Raw genomic sequence first — 17,550 nt, 5'->3', positions numbered from 1 at the left:
AAATTCAGCAGACTCGGTAATTTAAAAAAAAAACAAAAAGAATGTTTTAAGTAAAACCAAAGTTAGTTCCAGGCTACACAAACAAATTCAGTGGGGTATTAGATACACCTGGAAAGTATAGGACTTGTGACAGAGAGTTATTATCAAGATTTAGATCTTCATCTTAGAACTAATAAAATGTCTTTAAAAATATGAGCAAAAGGTAACCTAAAAAATAAATAAGTGAATAAATAAAACACTTGAAGAGGGAAGTTACATGGATGAGTATCACTGTAGTTAAAGTCTGGGGAACAACTTGGAAAGGAGAAGGTATTGACAGGCAAAGAAATGAAAAGGTTGCTACATTAATTTAAGAAGAAATAATGCTGAGTACCTCTACACCAATAGTGATGATAAAACAGAAAAGTGAAGAGATAAAGAGGCTATTAAAATAGTGGGGAATTTAAAACAGGAGAAGAATACGTCAAAGGCAATTACTTCATTACTATTTACTACCTCTGAAATAGGGAATATTGAAAGACTCTGGTGGAGGGAAATATATGAGATTTGAATTGTATATCGTGCAAATGTTTCTGAGGAATTCAAGAAGAGAAGTCAAGTAGGCAATTAAATATATATATGTATATATACATATATATGGGACTTAGAGAAGATAAATGGACTAATAATATTGATTTTTAAACAATAACTGGGGAAAAATATTAAAGTCATTGCCATGAAAGATTACCTAGGGAAAGAAGAAAGAGTAAAAGGAAGAGAATATGAAGAACTAAACTTTTTAACCAAAACAGCACAGATATAGGAAGACTAAATTTACCGTGTTTATGGAGAATGGTAACAGAGTGAATAAACATTCTTTCAACAAATACTAAGTGTTGTTCTACATCAGGAACTGATCACAATGTAAAAATTACAATCATAAAACATTTGAGCAAAGCTTTTTTCAGGTTTATGTGGAGAATAAATTATATTGGGGGAGAGGTGATGAAATGTCATGGGATACAGTGACAAGCAAAATAATAAGGTTTAAAATGTAGTTATTTTAATTATTCAAGAAAAATTAAGACTAACTAAGGAACAACTTAACTAAAAGAAATGAAAACAATATTTCAAAAAAGGATATTTTCATTATTACCATGAATGCTGCAATAGATCAAGAATTTGGCTAATTTATTTGGAGGGGTGAGTGATTAGATACACTCAATTGTACCCAGAAACTCCTGCTGGTTCTGTGTTCAAGGACAGTTTCTGGTGGTGCTCAAGTATAATGCTCATCAATCCAAGTATTAAACCAGGATCAGCCACATACAAGACAAGTAACTTACTCTCTATACTATATTTTGGCCCCATGTATTTTTTTAAGAAATTGGTGTTTATTGAAATACTGTAGCCACTGTCCTGTAGCACTGTTTTCCCGTTGTTTATCAATTTGCTGAAGTGGGCACCAGTAACGTCTCCATTGTGAGACTTGTTGTTACTGATTTTGGCATATCGAATATGTCACGGATAGCTTGCCAGGCTTTGCCATACGGGCGAATACTCTCAGTAGCTTTCTGGGCTCTCTGAGAGAGGTGGAAGAATCAAAGCCGGGTTGGCCGAATGCAAGGCAAACAACCCTACCTGCTGTGCTATCGCTCAGAGGGTCACTGGTGCAATGGGTAACTCGTCAGACTATGGATTGAAATACTCTAAGGAAAAAAACTAGAAATACCTTCTTTGTAACTTCCTCTGGAAACATAGACCATTAACATCCAGAAAACTTGCTACACCACATCATGATACAGTTTGTCCTGATGAAGACACAATTGGGTGGGCCCTTCATTAAGAACACGTCAGGGGGCTGAAGTGATAGCCCAGTGGGTAGGGCATTTGCCTTGCATGCGGCCGACTCGGATTCGATCCCCAGCATCCCATATGGTCCCCCAAGCACTTCCAGGAGTAACTCCTGAGTGTAAAGCCAGGATTAACCCCTGGGCATTGCTGGGTGTGAACCCCTCAAAAAAATAAATAAATAAAATTGGCTTCTTAAAAAAAAAAAGAAAAGAAAAAGAACTAGTCAGAATCTGATGCCAACATGACTGAGTAATGGGTTTTGAGAAGGACTCCACTGAAAGCTGAGACAATTAGACACTGGTGTGGGTAATACATACACACACATTTATATATGTATATATACATATACATATACATATCTATATGTATACATATATATTGGTGTTTATTGAAATACTGTAAGGACAGAAACCTAGAAATACCTCCTTTGTTACTTCCTCTGGAAACATAGCCCATTAATATCCAGATAATTCACCATACCACTTCACTATAGGGTTTGTCCTGATCAAGACACAATAGGGTGCATATGTACACATAAATAATGTTTATATATATATATATATATAATGTCTCATATAATGACAGTGCTCAGTGCTTACACCTGGTTTTGTTCCCAGGGATTACTTCTGCAGGCTCAGGGAACCATATGGATTGCTAGATATCAAAGCTGAGTCAGCCATGTACAAAAAATGCATCCTACCTGATATACAACCTCTCTGGACCAATTTCCTTTGGATAACACCTTTGGACAACTAAGCTTTGGATAACACCTTTCCACCAGGGTGAGCTTGCTGGACACTATAAATCCAGAATACCAGAATAAATTTTCCTCTGTGTCATGGGTTAGACAGTATAAGCCCCAAATATGTGTTGATCTGGAACTTCACAGTATGACCTAATGGGAACAAAATCTTTGAAGATGTAATTTTCTGGGGATTCTGAGATGACTTAATGCCTGAAGTAATTCAGATATGACAAGTATTTTTTAATTAGAGGTGAGAATGTTCAGGAATGTTGAAGAAGCTACCATCATGCTGGAGACAGTGTAAGGCAGCTATGAAGTAAGAAAGTTGAAGGATGATGAAAACCATTAGATGCTAGCTAGATGAGGCAGAATTGATTCTTCATCAGATTCTTCAGATGCTTCGGAGCTGCAATGCCCTGAAAAAATAACCTGAATGGACTCTGAACACTTGAACTATGAATGAATAAACCTCTTCTTTTATGCTGTCTAGATTGTAGTAATTTGTAATGAAGTCCTAGAAAAATGTCTATCACAAACAGGGATGTTAGAAGAAGGAATAAAAGCAAAGAGAAAATACAGAGCATGGAAAAGTTGCTCAAAGAGCTATTTAAAAGATCTGAACAGTATTTCTTCACCTCTGTATCTTGATAAATCCATGTAATCCCTACCCCTGCATTAACCAACAAATGTGCTTTGTTCCTAAGTGATTTTGAATTGTTTGAGTCTTTTATGGACTTTGAATTGTTTGAGTCTTTTATCTGCATTTGAGTCTTTTATGGAGAAAACTTACCTTCACAAATAGGAACTTTTCCAGTCCAAGTGTTGTCAGATCTACACACCCGATGTTCTGTTCCACCTGCTAAGAAGAAGCCAGTCTGGCATGTATAAATTAGTGTATACCCGTGAGATGGTAGGTCCATGCCTACTACATTTGCATGAGCAGGAGTTTCAGGCTGTTTACAACTGTGGGCTATATTAAGAAAAAGAGAGAAGATTAGTGAATCTATTAATATCTATTTTCAGAAAAATTTTAAGACCAGAGTCATGGCATAATTTTAAGATTTACATGAATCATATCTTTATATAACCATAACTTTAAATAATTACACTTATGAGTTAAGGATATGTATTCAATGTAATTATACATGCCTATTTTTTTATAGGTTCTTATTTCCTAAATAATCATCCATGGAGAGGTAGTCAATGTTAAGAGGTAAATAAAGGGGAGAAAAAAATTTACTTAATATAATTAATAGCAGAAATGTATACTGATCACTAATTTAAACATGCATAGAATTTTAAAAGATCTAAACCATCCAAAGTAAGACACCTTTTCTTAGTTTCTTAAAGGTGAATTTTCTGGCCATATTTTGCATCCATATGGCCGTAACAGCTTTTTTCCCCTCACTAAACATTTATCTCAGCTGGCATGATTTCCTCCCCCATTTCTCTTTCTTGATTCCACTAAGCCTATATGGTTACTGCTTTATAAATTTACCTGTTTTACAAGAACCTTGCCCTTCTTTAAATAATCTGTTAAATAATTTTCTCTATCATGATGACATTTCTAATTATTAGTCCATAGATACATATGCTTAAAGGAAATCTTTGAAAAAAAAGTTCCACCCATATTTTTTTTTTGGAAAATAGTATTTCCCAAAGTAGACTCTCAGAGTTACAAATAAGAGTTAATTCTTCCTTAATTTGCATGGTAAACATCATATCAATGTTTTATGGAATCTACTTATGCTTAATAAAATTCAGTTAGTTAAATTAATTTTTATAGGAGAATATCACAAAGAATAAGTGCAGATTGTCTCTTTTTTAATCAACATTATATATGTATTAGAAATGTTGAGTTGTTGTACAGGGATTGAAGATGTTTAACTTTATTTAAATCAGCCTATTCCAGGCGTAAGTCATTGAAGAATTTTGTTTTACTATAAAATTTCTAGTTATAGCCCACAAAGCTGTTCTAACATACATTATAAGGGAATTTTGGGAAATTTTAGGGAATTATACCACTTAGAAAAATTAAGAACAATAGCATATGTTCTGTTGTTCCTCTTCAGGAAGTTGCAGGTAAGCAGGGTTTCCGTGATCCTTTGTGGTTTTAACTGGGTCAAAGTAAATCCAGAAACCTTCAACTCCAGCAATCCTTAAGTTCTGATACTATTCTGATGGATATTTCTCCTCCAACTTATTCTCTCTCTCCCTCAATTCTTCTCTAAAAGATACTCAGAAGTTTGAAAGGAGAGGAAGATTCAAAAACTGAGTAGAAAGGACAAAGAACTAAACAGCTCACAAGATGAAATTTATTTCTAGCTGCGAATCAGAAACAATGTTTAGTGAACTTGGCCTTTGTTCTTACTTAATAAGTTTATCAAAATCCCTGCAGAGCAAAAAATAAAAAGTAAAAGAAAGAGCATAAGGGGCTGGAGTAATAGCACAGAGGGTAGCGCATTTGCCTTGCATGCAGCCGACCCGGGTTCAATTCCTCCGTCCCTCTTAGAGAGCCCGGTGAGCTACCCGCATGGCAAAGCCTGACAGCTCCCTGTGGCATATTCAATATGCCAAAAACAGTAACAACCAGTCTTAGAATGGAGAGATTACTGGTGCCCGCTTGAGCAAATCAATGAACAAAGGGAAGACAGTGTTACAGTGCATCAAAAGCCCTCAACTTAGGGTCACTGATATTTAAACATTCTAGGGAATCTTGAGATAGTATTCACACATTAGGTCGTGGTATTTATATGTATTTCCTTTCATATAAGTTTCTAGCTCTCCTCAGAGTCTCAAAATTTCCTAAAAGATTACGAGTCACTATGTTGTGCCTTCTGAATTTCACAGTATGTCAGAATCAGATTCCTAAACAGAAATCATCATCTAAAATTACTAGGTGACCAAACTGAACACAATTATAAGAGCTTTTGAAAGGAACAAAAGTAGGTCTTATGCCTTTTTTTTTCTTTTTGGGTCACACCTGGCTATGCTCAGGGGTTACTCCTGGCTCAGGAATCACCCCTAGCGGTACTGAGGGGATTATATGGGATGCTGGGAACTGAACACGGGTCAACTGTGTGCAAGGAAAACGCCCTACCTGCTGTGCTATCGCTCCCGCTCCTTATGCTTTTCTTTTTTCTTTTCTTTTCTTTTTTTTTTTTTTGCTTATGCCTTCTTATGTCTTTAGAAAGAATGGCCTTCAATGGGTTATCGATTTGCTCGAGCGGGCCCAGTAACATCTCCATTGGAGACTTTGTTGTTACTGTGTTTGGCATATCGAATATATCACGGGTAGTGTGCGGGTGAGATACTCTCGGTAGCTTGCTGGGCTTTCTGAGAGGGGCAGAGGAATTGAACTCGAGTTGGCCATGTTGGCTGCGTGCAAGGCAAACGCCCTACTGCTGTGCTATCGCTCCAGCCCTCAGTGGGTTATAACATAAAATAAATATGATTTAATATTGTGGCAGAGAAATAGAACAAGATTGTCCTCAAAATAGTATTTTAGGAAGAAATACCACAATGGGATTCAAAGCAGATGCCAAATCCCCAATCTTATGTGGCCCACTAAGAGAGCACAAATGTACCACCCAGATGCAGAATATTAGGCACCTGGCATAGAATAGTGGGAACCTTCAGAATAGCAGCTCTCCCCAACTGCCTCCCTCCAGCCAGAAAAATGCAGCTTAAGCAGCAAAAGTTGCTTTCATTTTCCTGCAAAGAGTAATTCCTCACGCCACACGAGCCCACAGATCTTCCCTCCAAACAGGAGGTGGGGAGTAGTCCCGTGCCTTGTAGATCAAAGAGATTACAGATTCAGCCACATAGTGGCCTTATGGAACTGGTGGGCCATTATTGTCCATGCTGTATAGATGCTCACAGCAGACTTTACAAGTCCTGACCCAACCCAGGCATTTCCATAGGAGACAGAAGGACAAGCAGAATGTTGAAGCTACTTTCTTTGCTCCCCACTTCACCAAAGTCACCTGGAAGATTTGGTGAAACAACTAGGAATCAGGTAACCTGCCACAGAACTTGTGAACCATCAGGAAAGCCTCTATTTTGGTAGGAATTACTTCTCCCAACTGCAAGGATATATATATATATCTATATCTATATGCAATCATCTATATGAATTTGAATTAGATAAATTATGTATTTTTATGTTATATTTCCAATAATTTTTAAAGATCAAGGTGAAAAAATTCATAAAATGTTTTCATACTTGGAAAGAACTACAAATATGTATTATCACCTAGAGCATATACAATTTTTATCTACAATACTTACGTATGCATTCGGGCTGAATTCCACTCCATGTGAGGTCAGAAAGGCAAGTGCGTGTTGTAGACCCTTGAATAAGGTGTCCTTTTTTGCAATGGAACTGTATAATACTTCCTACCTATAGTAAATCACAGAGGAAGAGAAAATAGACAATGAAATATGGTGATCAATTAAAATGGCTTGGAGATGGGATACTTTCAAGTTGGCATGACAGAAGATTTAATGGAAAGGAATTATAATCTGAATATCAGAAAATTTAAAACAAATCAAACACAAAGAAGAGAGCATTTTGTGCACATATTTATGATGAATAGGGCTGAACATTTTGCAAATTTGAAGAAAATATAGAACCTTTCTGATTGATTTGAAAGAAGAGTTCCCACAGTAAGTCAGAAAGTGAGAGAAGTAGTAAGAAGCAGGAAGATAATGTATAGTGTAGGGTTCATAATTTATAATTAGGTCAGCTACTTCCATCTTCCCCAGCAATTGGCATCTGAAAATGTTTGATGGCTATTCTAAGATTCACTATGGAAACCTCATTGTCTGCTTCTCTCTTTAGTTCCTAGTTCCACCTGCTACATCATCATGAAGCTGAGATTAACGTGGGATAAATTGACATGAATTGATTTGACCTTGAGACTGTTTAAATTTCATCAGCTAAAAACATAAAAAAAGTTATCAAAAATCTAAGAAACACCACGGTGACCCAAACTACAATAAGCATATTTAAAATAAATGAGTTTGCTATGGAGGAGGGATAGAGAGAGGAAAGGAACATTGTGTTACTGGAGAAAGGATGCTGGCAGTAGTGACAAATTTGGAGTTGGAACATTGGATGCTTTAAACCCTGCTATCTGCTGCATAAATCACTGTGCCTAAACAAAGCAACATAAAATAAAACAAAAGAGAGCAAACTTCAAAGGCACCCACCCAATTGACTATCTAAACTAAAAGAATTAAAATTTTCCCCAGAAGTGTGATATACAATTACTTTTTTTATTTTGTTGGTTTGGAGCCTTACAGTGCTCCAAGGACCAGTAGTGTTAGAGATAAAATTTGGGGTTCCCACTCCAGCACAATGAATAATTTCCTCTTCCTGCTTCGCTTCGCCCCAAACTGTTTTATCCCTCATTTTTAATTGAGGTATGGTGATTTACACTACTGCCAATGATAACATCATACTTATAATCTTCCAATATTGTGACCACCATTAGAGTGCTCAGTTTTCACCATCAACTAGTTAGATGCCCTAGAGATGCCTTCCATCCATCGCACCCCGGGTCAATTCAATTCTATAAGCCAAAATTATAATTCTAACCAATCAACTTTGAGTGTTCAGCTCAGTGCTCGCAGCAAATCTTTATGGCAAGACCGCCCATATTTCAAGGTAGTTTTATCTAAAGTTATATTTCCTTTCTCCTGCTAAAAACCTTGCCCCACCCACTTGACAGAAAGGATGTTTGTGCCATTCTTTTCTACTTGATGGGGGTGGAATGTTGCCTCATTTTTTAATTGTTTAATAAAGCCAGTTAGCTATCTACATCAATTCTGGTGAATTTCATTTTTCAACACGCCACTACACGTGTTCTTATTATCATCCAAAGCTATGTTACAGTCACAGCATTATATGCCAATAATCATTTTTGATAAGAACCTTTATTCTTAAATAATCAACATTACGCCTTCATGACTTCCTTAGCTTCTGCCTGTCTTCTCCCATTGATACTCTATTTTTTCTTTTCTTTCTTTATTTTTTATTGAATAACAATGAGATACAGTTACAAAGCTTTCATGATTGAGTTTCAGTTATACAATGATACCTTTCCTCCATCAGTGTACATTTCCCACCACCAATGGCCTCAGTATCTCCCACCCACCATATCCCACCCCACTTCCTGCCTCTATGGCAGACAATTTTCTTCTTACCTTGTCTCTACTTTTGCACATTATGGTTTGCAATACAGATACTAAAAGGTCATCATGTTTGGTCCTTTATCTACATTCAGCACACATCCCCCATCCCAACTGATCCCTTCAACCATCACTGACTCAGTGATCCCTTCTCTATCCCAACTGCGATGCTCCATTTTTTCAGGATTACCACATTATCCAATTCCAAGGAAAGAAGCATTATTTATGTCTCAGTGTATATTCAACATCAAGAGTGGTTCCCATGGGATAAAATTACATTGGGATGTTGTCAGATTCAAAGTCTGACCTTTGATCATCTATCACAATCATTCATACTTATTTCTACTGACATGACACTGAATTTTTGTAGTTCATACTTTTATGTTATTTTCACTGCCTAGAAAGTCCTTTCTGAGTCCCTTTTCCTAGGCCTTATTCTAAAAAATTTAGCTCAACTACAACTTCTAGAAAACCTTCCCTGTAATGTCAGAGTAGGAAAACTCCCCCTTTTTGTATGTTTCCTTAATGGAGTTAAATGTTAACAATGTTATATGTGTTGTGTGAAATCATTGATATTATCAATAGACCCAAATTCCAATTTTAGCTTTCTAGTTTAGTCTGAGTTACATACCTTCACACACAACTGCATGCTTAGAAAAGAGTTTTGTAAATGTTAGATCAATTGGACAGAAACTAATCATTTCATTTAAAATTATTTGGTTACTTAAGGCTGTAGAGATAGTACAATGGCAATACTTTTCTTGCATGCTGTCAACCCAGGTTTAATCCCTGGTATCCTGTGTGGTCTCCAGAGCAACTTCCGGAGTGATTTCTGAGTGAAGAGTAAGGAGTAAATCCTGAGCAGAGCCGGGCATGACCAAAATTCTAATCTATAATAATTTTAATGGAAGAAAGTTTTAATCTAACCAAAATATCTTCCAACCTCCTAGAACTCACTTTAAAGAGTACAGAAGGAGTTAGTGAGATGTACATTTGGTATTTACTTCTTTATTAGTATAGATCATAAGTCAATAATTTTGGTAACTACTTCCTTAACTACTGATCTGTTCTAGTCAAAAACTTTCCTTATTTAGAACATTTTGGATAAAACATGAGCTGAAAAGTAAGTACCTTTTTGAATCTTGAGCAACAGGTAGTGATTGTCTTATTTACTCCTAATTATAGTTATGTCCAAAAATATACTATACAAGTCTTAAAAATACAACATGTAAACAAATATAGCAAAGAAAATTAATAAGTTGATTTGACCGTCTGTGAAACTGATCATTTCCCTCTTTACATTTTCCTTTCCAGTAGTGAGATTCCTACAGCTGTAATTTTACTTGTCACTTTCAGTCATATGAGCAAATCAGGTGAGCATGGATTGAAACAAATACGGAGTATTATGATTCTCTAAATGGAAATTTGAAACTGAGATTGAGACTATTAATCACTTTTCATCATGACTGAGAGAAAAATGGAGGGAGGTACACTTGGTCATAGGGCTATTCTTTAGGGAGTGAAAATAAAATAGTTTAGTAGTAGCAGCAACTAAGTATTTTTTGCCTAGTTCATAAATTCTTAGATTAATAAATCACCTGAATCCTTTTCTGTGGATTCTAAACATACCTATGCATGAATTTAAGCTTAAACTAGCTTAAATTTTTTTCTGCCATTTCCAATAAATAACTTTGTTTTTAAAATTATTGAATCACCATGAGATACAGTTACAAAACTTCCATGTTTGAGTTTTACTCATACAACAATCGAACACCCATGCACATTTTCCACCACCAATGTCCCCAGTATCTCCCCCAATCCCATTCCTCCTCCTGCCTCTACAGCAGACAATTTCCCCTATACTCTCTCTCTACTTGTGAACATTATGGTTTGCAATACAGCTACTGAGAGGCTAAATAGCTTTTCTTAATCCAATATGGTGCCTTGTCCAGTTATATAATGCCACAGTCTTTTGAAATATATCAATAATCTGATATTTATATAATTAAAAATTCCTTGCTCTATACAGATTCAGGAATTAGAACTTTTATACTGACAATCAACGGTTGTATATAAGAAGGGCTATGGCCCTAACTTAATTTATTCAGTAAAATTCATTTTAATAAACAAGACATTTAAAGTTTTAATAGCACTGTAGCACTGTAGCATTGTAGCACTGTCCTTCCTTTGTTCATCGATTTGCTCAAGCGGGCACCAGTAATGTCTCCATTTGTGAGACTTGTTGTTACTGCCTTTGGCATATCGAATACACCACGAGGAGCTTTCCAGCTCTGCCATACAGGAGGGATACTCTAGGTAGCTAGCTGGGCTCTCCGAGAGAGAGAGAGATAATAAATAAAAATTGTGCTCCAATGGCTGCTGAGAGCTCCAAGGGCTGGATTCAATCCCTGGCACTGCTGGTATTGACTCAGCATGGAGTGAAGAGCAGTGTGGAGACATCAGGTTATGCCCCAAACAACCCAAAAATGTATGCAAAAATGTTCCCGAACAGTAAGGGAATGGCAGCTGTCAGGAGCCTGTTTTCCCTTGATGGAGTGGAGGGCTACCAGGGGTGGAGAGAAGGCAGCCATGATACATGGAGTTTTCACTTAGAACTGGAGACAGGGCCAGAGCAACAGCACAGCAGCTATTGACTATGTGGCTTGCCTTGCATATGGCCTACCAAGGTTTGATCCCCGGCATCCCATACAGTCCCAAAGTACCACCAGGAGTGATCCGTGAGTGCAGAGCCAGGAGTAACCCCAGCACCACAGGGTGCGGGCGCTTCCCCCACCAAAAACAGACCAGTGATGTGCCCTCTGAGTGGTCTCACTTGACCTTCCACTTCTCGCTCCGAGTCCTGGAAACTCACCAGCCCCAGGAGGCATCCCAAGGACCCTTAGATCCAGTGCTACCCTTGGTCCCACCACGCTGCCTTTCCAGAGGGACAGGACTCAGTCCCTCCAATGCACACCAGGAGTACCAACCCCTCCATCCAGGAATCAAGGAACTCAAACACATGACCTGGTGTCACTGGGCAGCACGCATCCCACCCATGATATGCCCACTGAGACAGCACCCTCAGCACCCAGGCCCGAGTTCCATCTGACGAAGAACAGACGGAGGGACAGGTGATGTCCGTGCCTCTCCCCAGCCTGTCTTGCAGGACCCTGTGAGTCTGAAGTGACTGACAAACACGCAGTTGTCAAGCCCCACAGGGCACTGGCATGGGGTGCTCGTTCTGGGCAGCCTCTCACCAGGCCAAGCACTGGAGCAGGAGCTGGCGGGGGGGGGGGGGGGTACTGAAGTGACACACATACCTGAGCACAACCCTGATGCATGGGACAACTCTGAAAAAGGATCCACATGGGGTGGAATGATAGCACAGTGGATAGGGCACTGGTCTTGCACGCAGCCAACCCGGGTTTGATTCCCAGCATCCCATATGGTCCCCCAAGCACCGCCAGGAGTAATTCCTGAGTGCAGAGCCAGGAATAACCCCTCAACATCACCAGCTGTGACACCCCCCTCCCAAATAAAAGACTCCACTGCAAGGAAGCACCCAAAGCCTTGACCTGGCCCTGAGTACTGACCAGACCCCCGGTCAGAAGACCCCAACTTCTCTGACACAGCCTCTGGACACACAAGGCCTTGACAGCTCTCATGCATGGAAGGATGTCCCGCGTGCACACACTGGCCCTCATGTTCCAGAAACCACTGCAAAACTTGGCTGAAGAGGAAGTAAAAACAGAACAGGAGGTGGGAGAGGGCACGGATATCGCTACTCTCTCCAAAGGTGAGTAAAAAAATCATGTTTTCTCTGTTGCAGAGTAGAAGAAGAGATATCAATCACTTTTCTGTGAGACGGGCTGTGCCCGTGGGCTGCTGTCCTCCCTCCTTGTACCCTCTCCCCTCCTGTGTTTAGGTGCACTGCTCCGCATCTCCTCTTGCCATTGCTTTGCTCTGGTAACTCTAATGCGGGGGTGTCAACCTGTTGAGAATTGTGAGTTCCCCCCCTCCAAAACTGTGTGGAGAGGGTGAGGGAGATGGGGGTTGAGGATGCTGCTTCCTCAACTTTTTGTTTGTTTGTTTGTTTGCCTTTTGGGTCACATCCCATGATGGTCAGGGGTTATTCCTGGCTCCGCACTCAGGAATTACCTCTGGCGATGCTCGGGGGATAGCAGGAATCTAACTCGGGTTAGCCGTGTGCAAGGCAAACACCCTACCCACTGTACTGTCACTCTGGCCCCAACTTCTCTGCATGTTGAGGTTCAGAAACACACCATGCTCTCCAGGCATTGCCAGGCCTGCCCCATTCCTGATTTTAACAGAGCTTCTTTTTGGAATCCCAAAAGGGGGGCCAGGAAGACCCCTGAATTGGAAAAAGCAGGACTCTTGATTAGTGTGGAGAAAGAAATGCGGAAAGTTTGAATAGATATTGATATAATTATACTCACACTTTACCATATTTGAAATATAGGTTTCCACATTAGCCAAGTATAAAGTAAAGTAAAGTAAAGGCCCTCCCGTTGATCGTCGAATTGCTCGAGCGGGCCCAGTAATGTCTCCATTGGAGACTTTGTTGTTACTGTGTCTGGCATATCGAATACTCTCGGTAGCTTGCCGGGCTCTCCGAGAGGGGTGGAGGAATCGAACTCGGGTCGGCCATGTTGGCTGCGTGCAAGGCAGACGCCCTACCCGCTGTGCTATGTGGTAGCATATTATTATTATGTCAAATAACATAAAATCAAAGTTATGCTAACTTTGTGATAACATTTTTCAGTGATTATATAGAATTCTTAAAATGTAATGATGATTGTATTGAAAATGTAGGCTGACTATTCTAAAGTCAAACTTATTCTTTTTTTTTTTTTTGGCTTTTTGGGTCACACCCAGTGCTGCACAGGGCTTACTCCTGGCTGTGCACTCAGGAATTACTCCTGGCAGTGCTCAGGGGACCATATGGGATGCTGGGAATTGAACCAGGTGAGTCATGTGCAAGGCAAATGCCCTACTCACTGTAATATCACTACAGCCGCGTCAAACTTTTCTTTCTCATTATTTCAAAAGGTACTTACTGGAACAGATTCACAGGCCTCAGAAAACCTGCAAATTTATTGCACAGAGACTAACATCAAAATTCTGAATTTGATTAGGATAGTGCCACTGACTGACTTGTTCTATCATCTGGCAAGTCTTATTCTGCTTCACTTTGGTCTGCATAATAAGCAAAAATGGTACCAACTAGCTGCCCATTTGTCAGGATATGGATGAGCTAATAAAGCCTCTAATAGTGACATGATATAGAAAGACAGAAACTACTTTTAGAGTTTTCTGGAAAGGCAAAAATAACTGGAACGGCAAAAATCTATGTACATACAGTGCCTGAACTGTAGATAAACAGCAACTATCCTTAGCTACACAAATATGACACCTGTGATGAGCACTTTTTTAGAAATGGATGTTCTTTAAGTTTGCACCAAATTTCATAAAAAATAGTACAATTTAGAAATCTCTATAATACAAGGCTATTGGGCTATGTGTAAATTGACTATTTCCATTTGAATCAGGATGCATGTGGGATCCCGTTATGCCCCTTAACAAAAAACAATGTGCTGAATTTCTAAATATAAATTGAAAAAATAGAGAACAAGAAAGTCAGTCACACATGACTGGGCATAGTTAAGGATTCTAATATAATAGTCCAACAAAGGAGTTCTAGTTAAATTATGATATACTTCCCACATCAGTGGGCATGCTAAAGATAGTTTAGTATTATATTCATATTATAACAAAAATATTTTACTCATTACCTTATTGGGTAACCATGCTTCCATGTATCTGATAACACAGAAGTGTCTCTTTCAATCTTTCTCATCAATTATTTTACTCCTAGTCCCCACAACCGATACTCTCACATAGTCTTTCTGTTCTCAATATTTGCAGAGTCACTAGGAATCCATTTTCCTCTGTATACAGCTATCTCTGCTCTTTGTTTTCGTTTAGCCTCCTAGTCAGTGAAGTTATTTTCTTAAAGCATACTTTTTCTTTGCCAATGTCCTTCGGCTCTCGTTCTTCTATTCCCTGTTATTATCTATGAAAAGAGGTATGCATGCCTTCTCTTTTACTAGTGTCCATGGGATTAAACGTATAGGAAGCAGAGAATTCTTCTGAACTCAGTGTACCACTGTATCACTGTCATTCCGTTCTTCATTGTTTTACTTGAGCAGTTGCCAGTAACGTCTCCATTTGTCCTAGCCCTTAGATTTTAGCAGCCTCTCCTTACTCATATTTCCTAATGCTGCCATATTGGAAGTGCTTTCAGGGTAAGGGGAATGAGACCCATTATTGTTACTGCTTTTGGCATATCGAATACGCCATGAGTAACTTGCCAGGTTCTGCCGTGTGGGTAAAATACTCTCAGTAGCTTGCCAAGCTCTCTGAGAGTCATATATATGTATTTCCCTCTATGATTTGTTGCCTGGCTCTGAACTCAGTGTATAGTGTAGCACTGTAGTACTGTCCTCCTGTCGTTCATCGATTTGCTCGTGCAGACACCAGTACTGTCTCACAACAAATCATGAGACTTGTTGTTACTGTTTTTGGCATATCAAATATGAGTAGCTTGCCAGGCTTTGCTGTGCAGGAGAGATACTCTCGGTAGCTTTCCAGACTCTCTGAGAGAGGCGGAGGAATGGAACCTGGGTTGGCCGTGTGCAAGGCAAATGCCCTACCCACTGTGCTATTGCTCCAGCCCCAGTGTATACTAAATTAAATTATTTATTTATAGTACTCACTTGAAATCCAAATGTATTGTTCTGAGATCCATGCCTAGGCACTCCTGGGTTTTCACATGAGGTACGAGTGGGTTCTAAAATGAAGAATAAAGATGTAATATTCCTTTAAAACTTGTTATATTTTAATGTATTTTTTCTCTCAAATTTTAACTGATCTCAGGTTTGATGAAAAAACCCTGGGTAATCATAAATAATGTAAATTTAAAGCACCTCTCCATCGATAGAAACTTGCTAATCTCAGAGAAAGTCAGGTAAGACTGCACTATATTTGAATTATTCAATTCTTGAACTTTGAACCATTATAATACAAAAGAACTTGCCATTTGACTAATAATATGAATTAAAAAGGTAAGAAAAATAAAGACTTTGAAAAAAGAATATATGCATAAAGAATTTGCTGAAGGACTTCACTGAGTTACATTTTCAAGTGGGATAATATTCCTCGCAAATAAGGTATCCTTTAAATTTATTTTTGTTCTGTTTTCCCCCAAACAAGGCTTATTCACTAACACAGGTTGAGGATCCAGACTTTAGAATGGTAGGGCTGGGAATATTGGAATCAGTGACTTTATATGGCTGGTTATTTTGTAAATTTACCAACTGTGGCATTTAATTTTAAGATTAAAAATGGTGCTTGAAGCCATTTTGAAATAAATGTATACTTGATTTTTTGAGCAAGTTTAATTTCCCTTAAACATTCTTTATTAACTGCAAGATCTATACAAATATCAGAATATTTGCTATCAATCTTTAAGGTTTTTTTCCTCTTTTATTGTTAAATATAAAAATTATTTCAAGTGTTTCTTATGGAAGCTTAAAATACTAAAAATCATGCCACATGTTTTACCAGCATACTCATTTTCACTGATTTTTAAATCACTTCTATATTTGATATTCGTTTTCCATCTTTAGTCCATTATAATTTACAGGATGAAAATGCATTTCCTAAAATAAACAATACTGTCTTCCTGAGGGACATACACAAGTGATCCAGAGCCTGGTCATCACTCTGGACACTGCAGGGTGTGACTTATGTTTGTTAATTTAAAGAAAGATTTCCAATGAGGTGCAGGTAAAATTAATTTTATTTTGTATCAAATAAGTATGGGAATCTTAAAGATAGAGATAGTCATTAACTGCCACTACTGTCAAATTACTGAGTGTCATCAACCTTCCATATTACCTATACAGTGAGGGGAGGAGCCGCTCCAAGTGCCATCTGCTTGACATATTCTGGTGCTTGATCCTACTAATATGAAAGGTGAATTGCAGTTGAATGAAACCTCTGACTGGTAAATGAAGCTTTTTCCCTCCCTTTTTCCTTGGGCAGGTATACCCGGGTCACCACAAAACTTTGCTAGAGGTAAAAAGAAAGACAATGAATTCAGAGATTTAGGATTTATTAGTGCAAACAGTTTAGAAAAATGACAGCTAACAGGATTATTACAATAAAGCAACATACATCTTTTCTCTAATTTATGAACTTTGAAGCTACTATCAATCTTAATAAGGACTAAATGTTTGATTCATTTGAATATTTTTTTTAAAAAAAGAAGACTGATTTGGATAGTTTTTCACTAAGTTTACCTTCTTTATGATAAGAATTTGCAGTGGGAGTGTTGGGCCACTAATGGATGTGCCTAGGACTGACTCCTCGCTCTGGCAGGGGTGGGGACTGTATGCGGTGCTGGGGTTCAAATCTGTGTTGGCTGTGTGCAATGCAAATGCCCTACCGATTGCATAATCACTCTGGTCCCTAACAAAGATTTGGCGGGAAGAGGTTGGAGGTGAGTTGGTGCTGACTGAAACCAAACCATGTTTGTGGACACATAGGCTAAAAAAGTTGAAATTGACTAAGCCTTTTGGAAAACAGTAAGGACGATTCTCAAAAAATTAGAATTTGTGCTCCCATTTGACCCAGCAATACCACTCCTGGAAATATATCCCAGAGAGGCAAAAAAGTATAGTCAAAGTGACATC

At 38.5% G+C, this 17,550-nt stretch overlaps 1 protein-coding gene across 2 annotated transcripts in view; it reads right to left on the bottom strand.

Moving 5' to 3' along the window:
- The window catches only part of CSMD3 (CUB and Sushi multiple domains 3), a 1,250,820-nt gene that overhangs the window by 17,718 nt on the left and 1,215,552 nt on the right, over positions 1-17,550 (bottom strand). For both annotated transcript variants that reach the window (XM_056128239.1, XM_056128292.1), the window contains 4 exons: positions 16,754-16,927; positions 15,571-15,644; positions 6,869-6,980; positions 3,369-3,548 (listed from right to left, as the gene is read on the bottom strand). In XM_056128239.1, coding sequence (XP_055984214.1) covers positions 3,369-3,548; positions 6,869-6,980; positions 15,571-15,644; positions 16,754-16,927 — 540 coding nt within the window. The remainder of the gene's footprint in view (positions 1-3,368; positions 3,549-6,868; positions 6,981-15,570; positions 15,645-16,753; positions 16,928-17,550) is intronic.

This window comes from Sorex fumeus, unplaced genomic scaffold (assembly GCF_029834395.1).
Source record: "Sorex fumeus unplaced genomic scaffold, SorFum_2.1 ptg000002l, whole genome shotgun sequence".
Lineage (NCBI taxonomy): Eukaryota > Metazoa > Chordata > Mammalia > Eulipotyphla > Soricidae > Sorex > Sorex fumeus.
The sequence above is the reverse complement of the archived record's forward strand: the minus strand, read 5'-3'. Positions and strand labels throughout refer to the sequence as shown.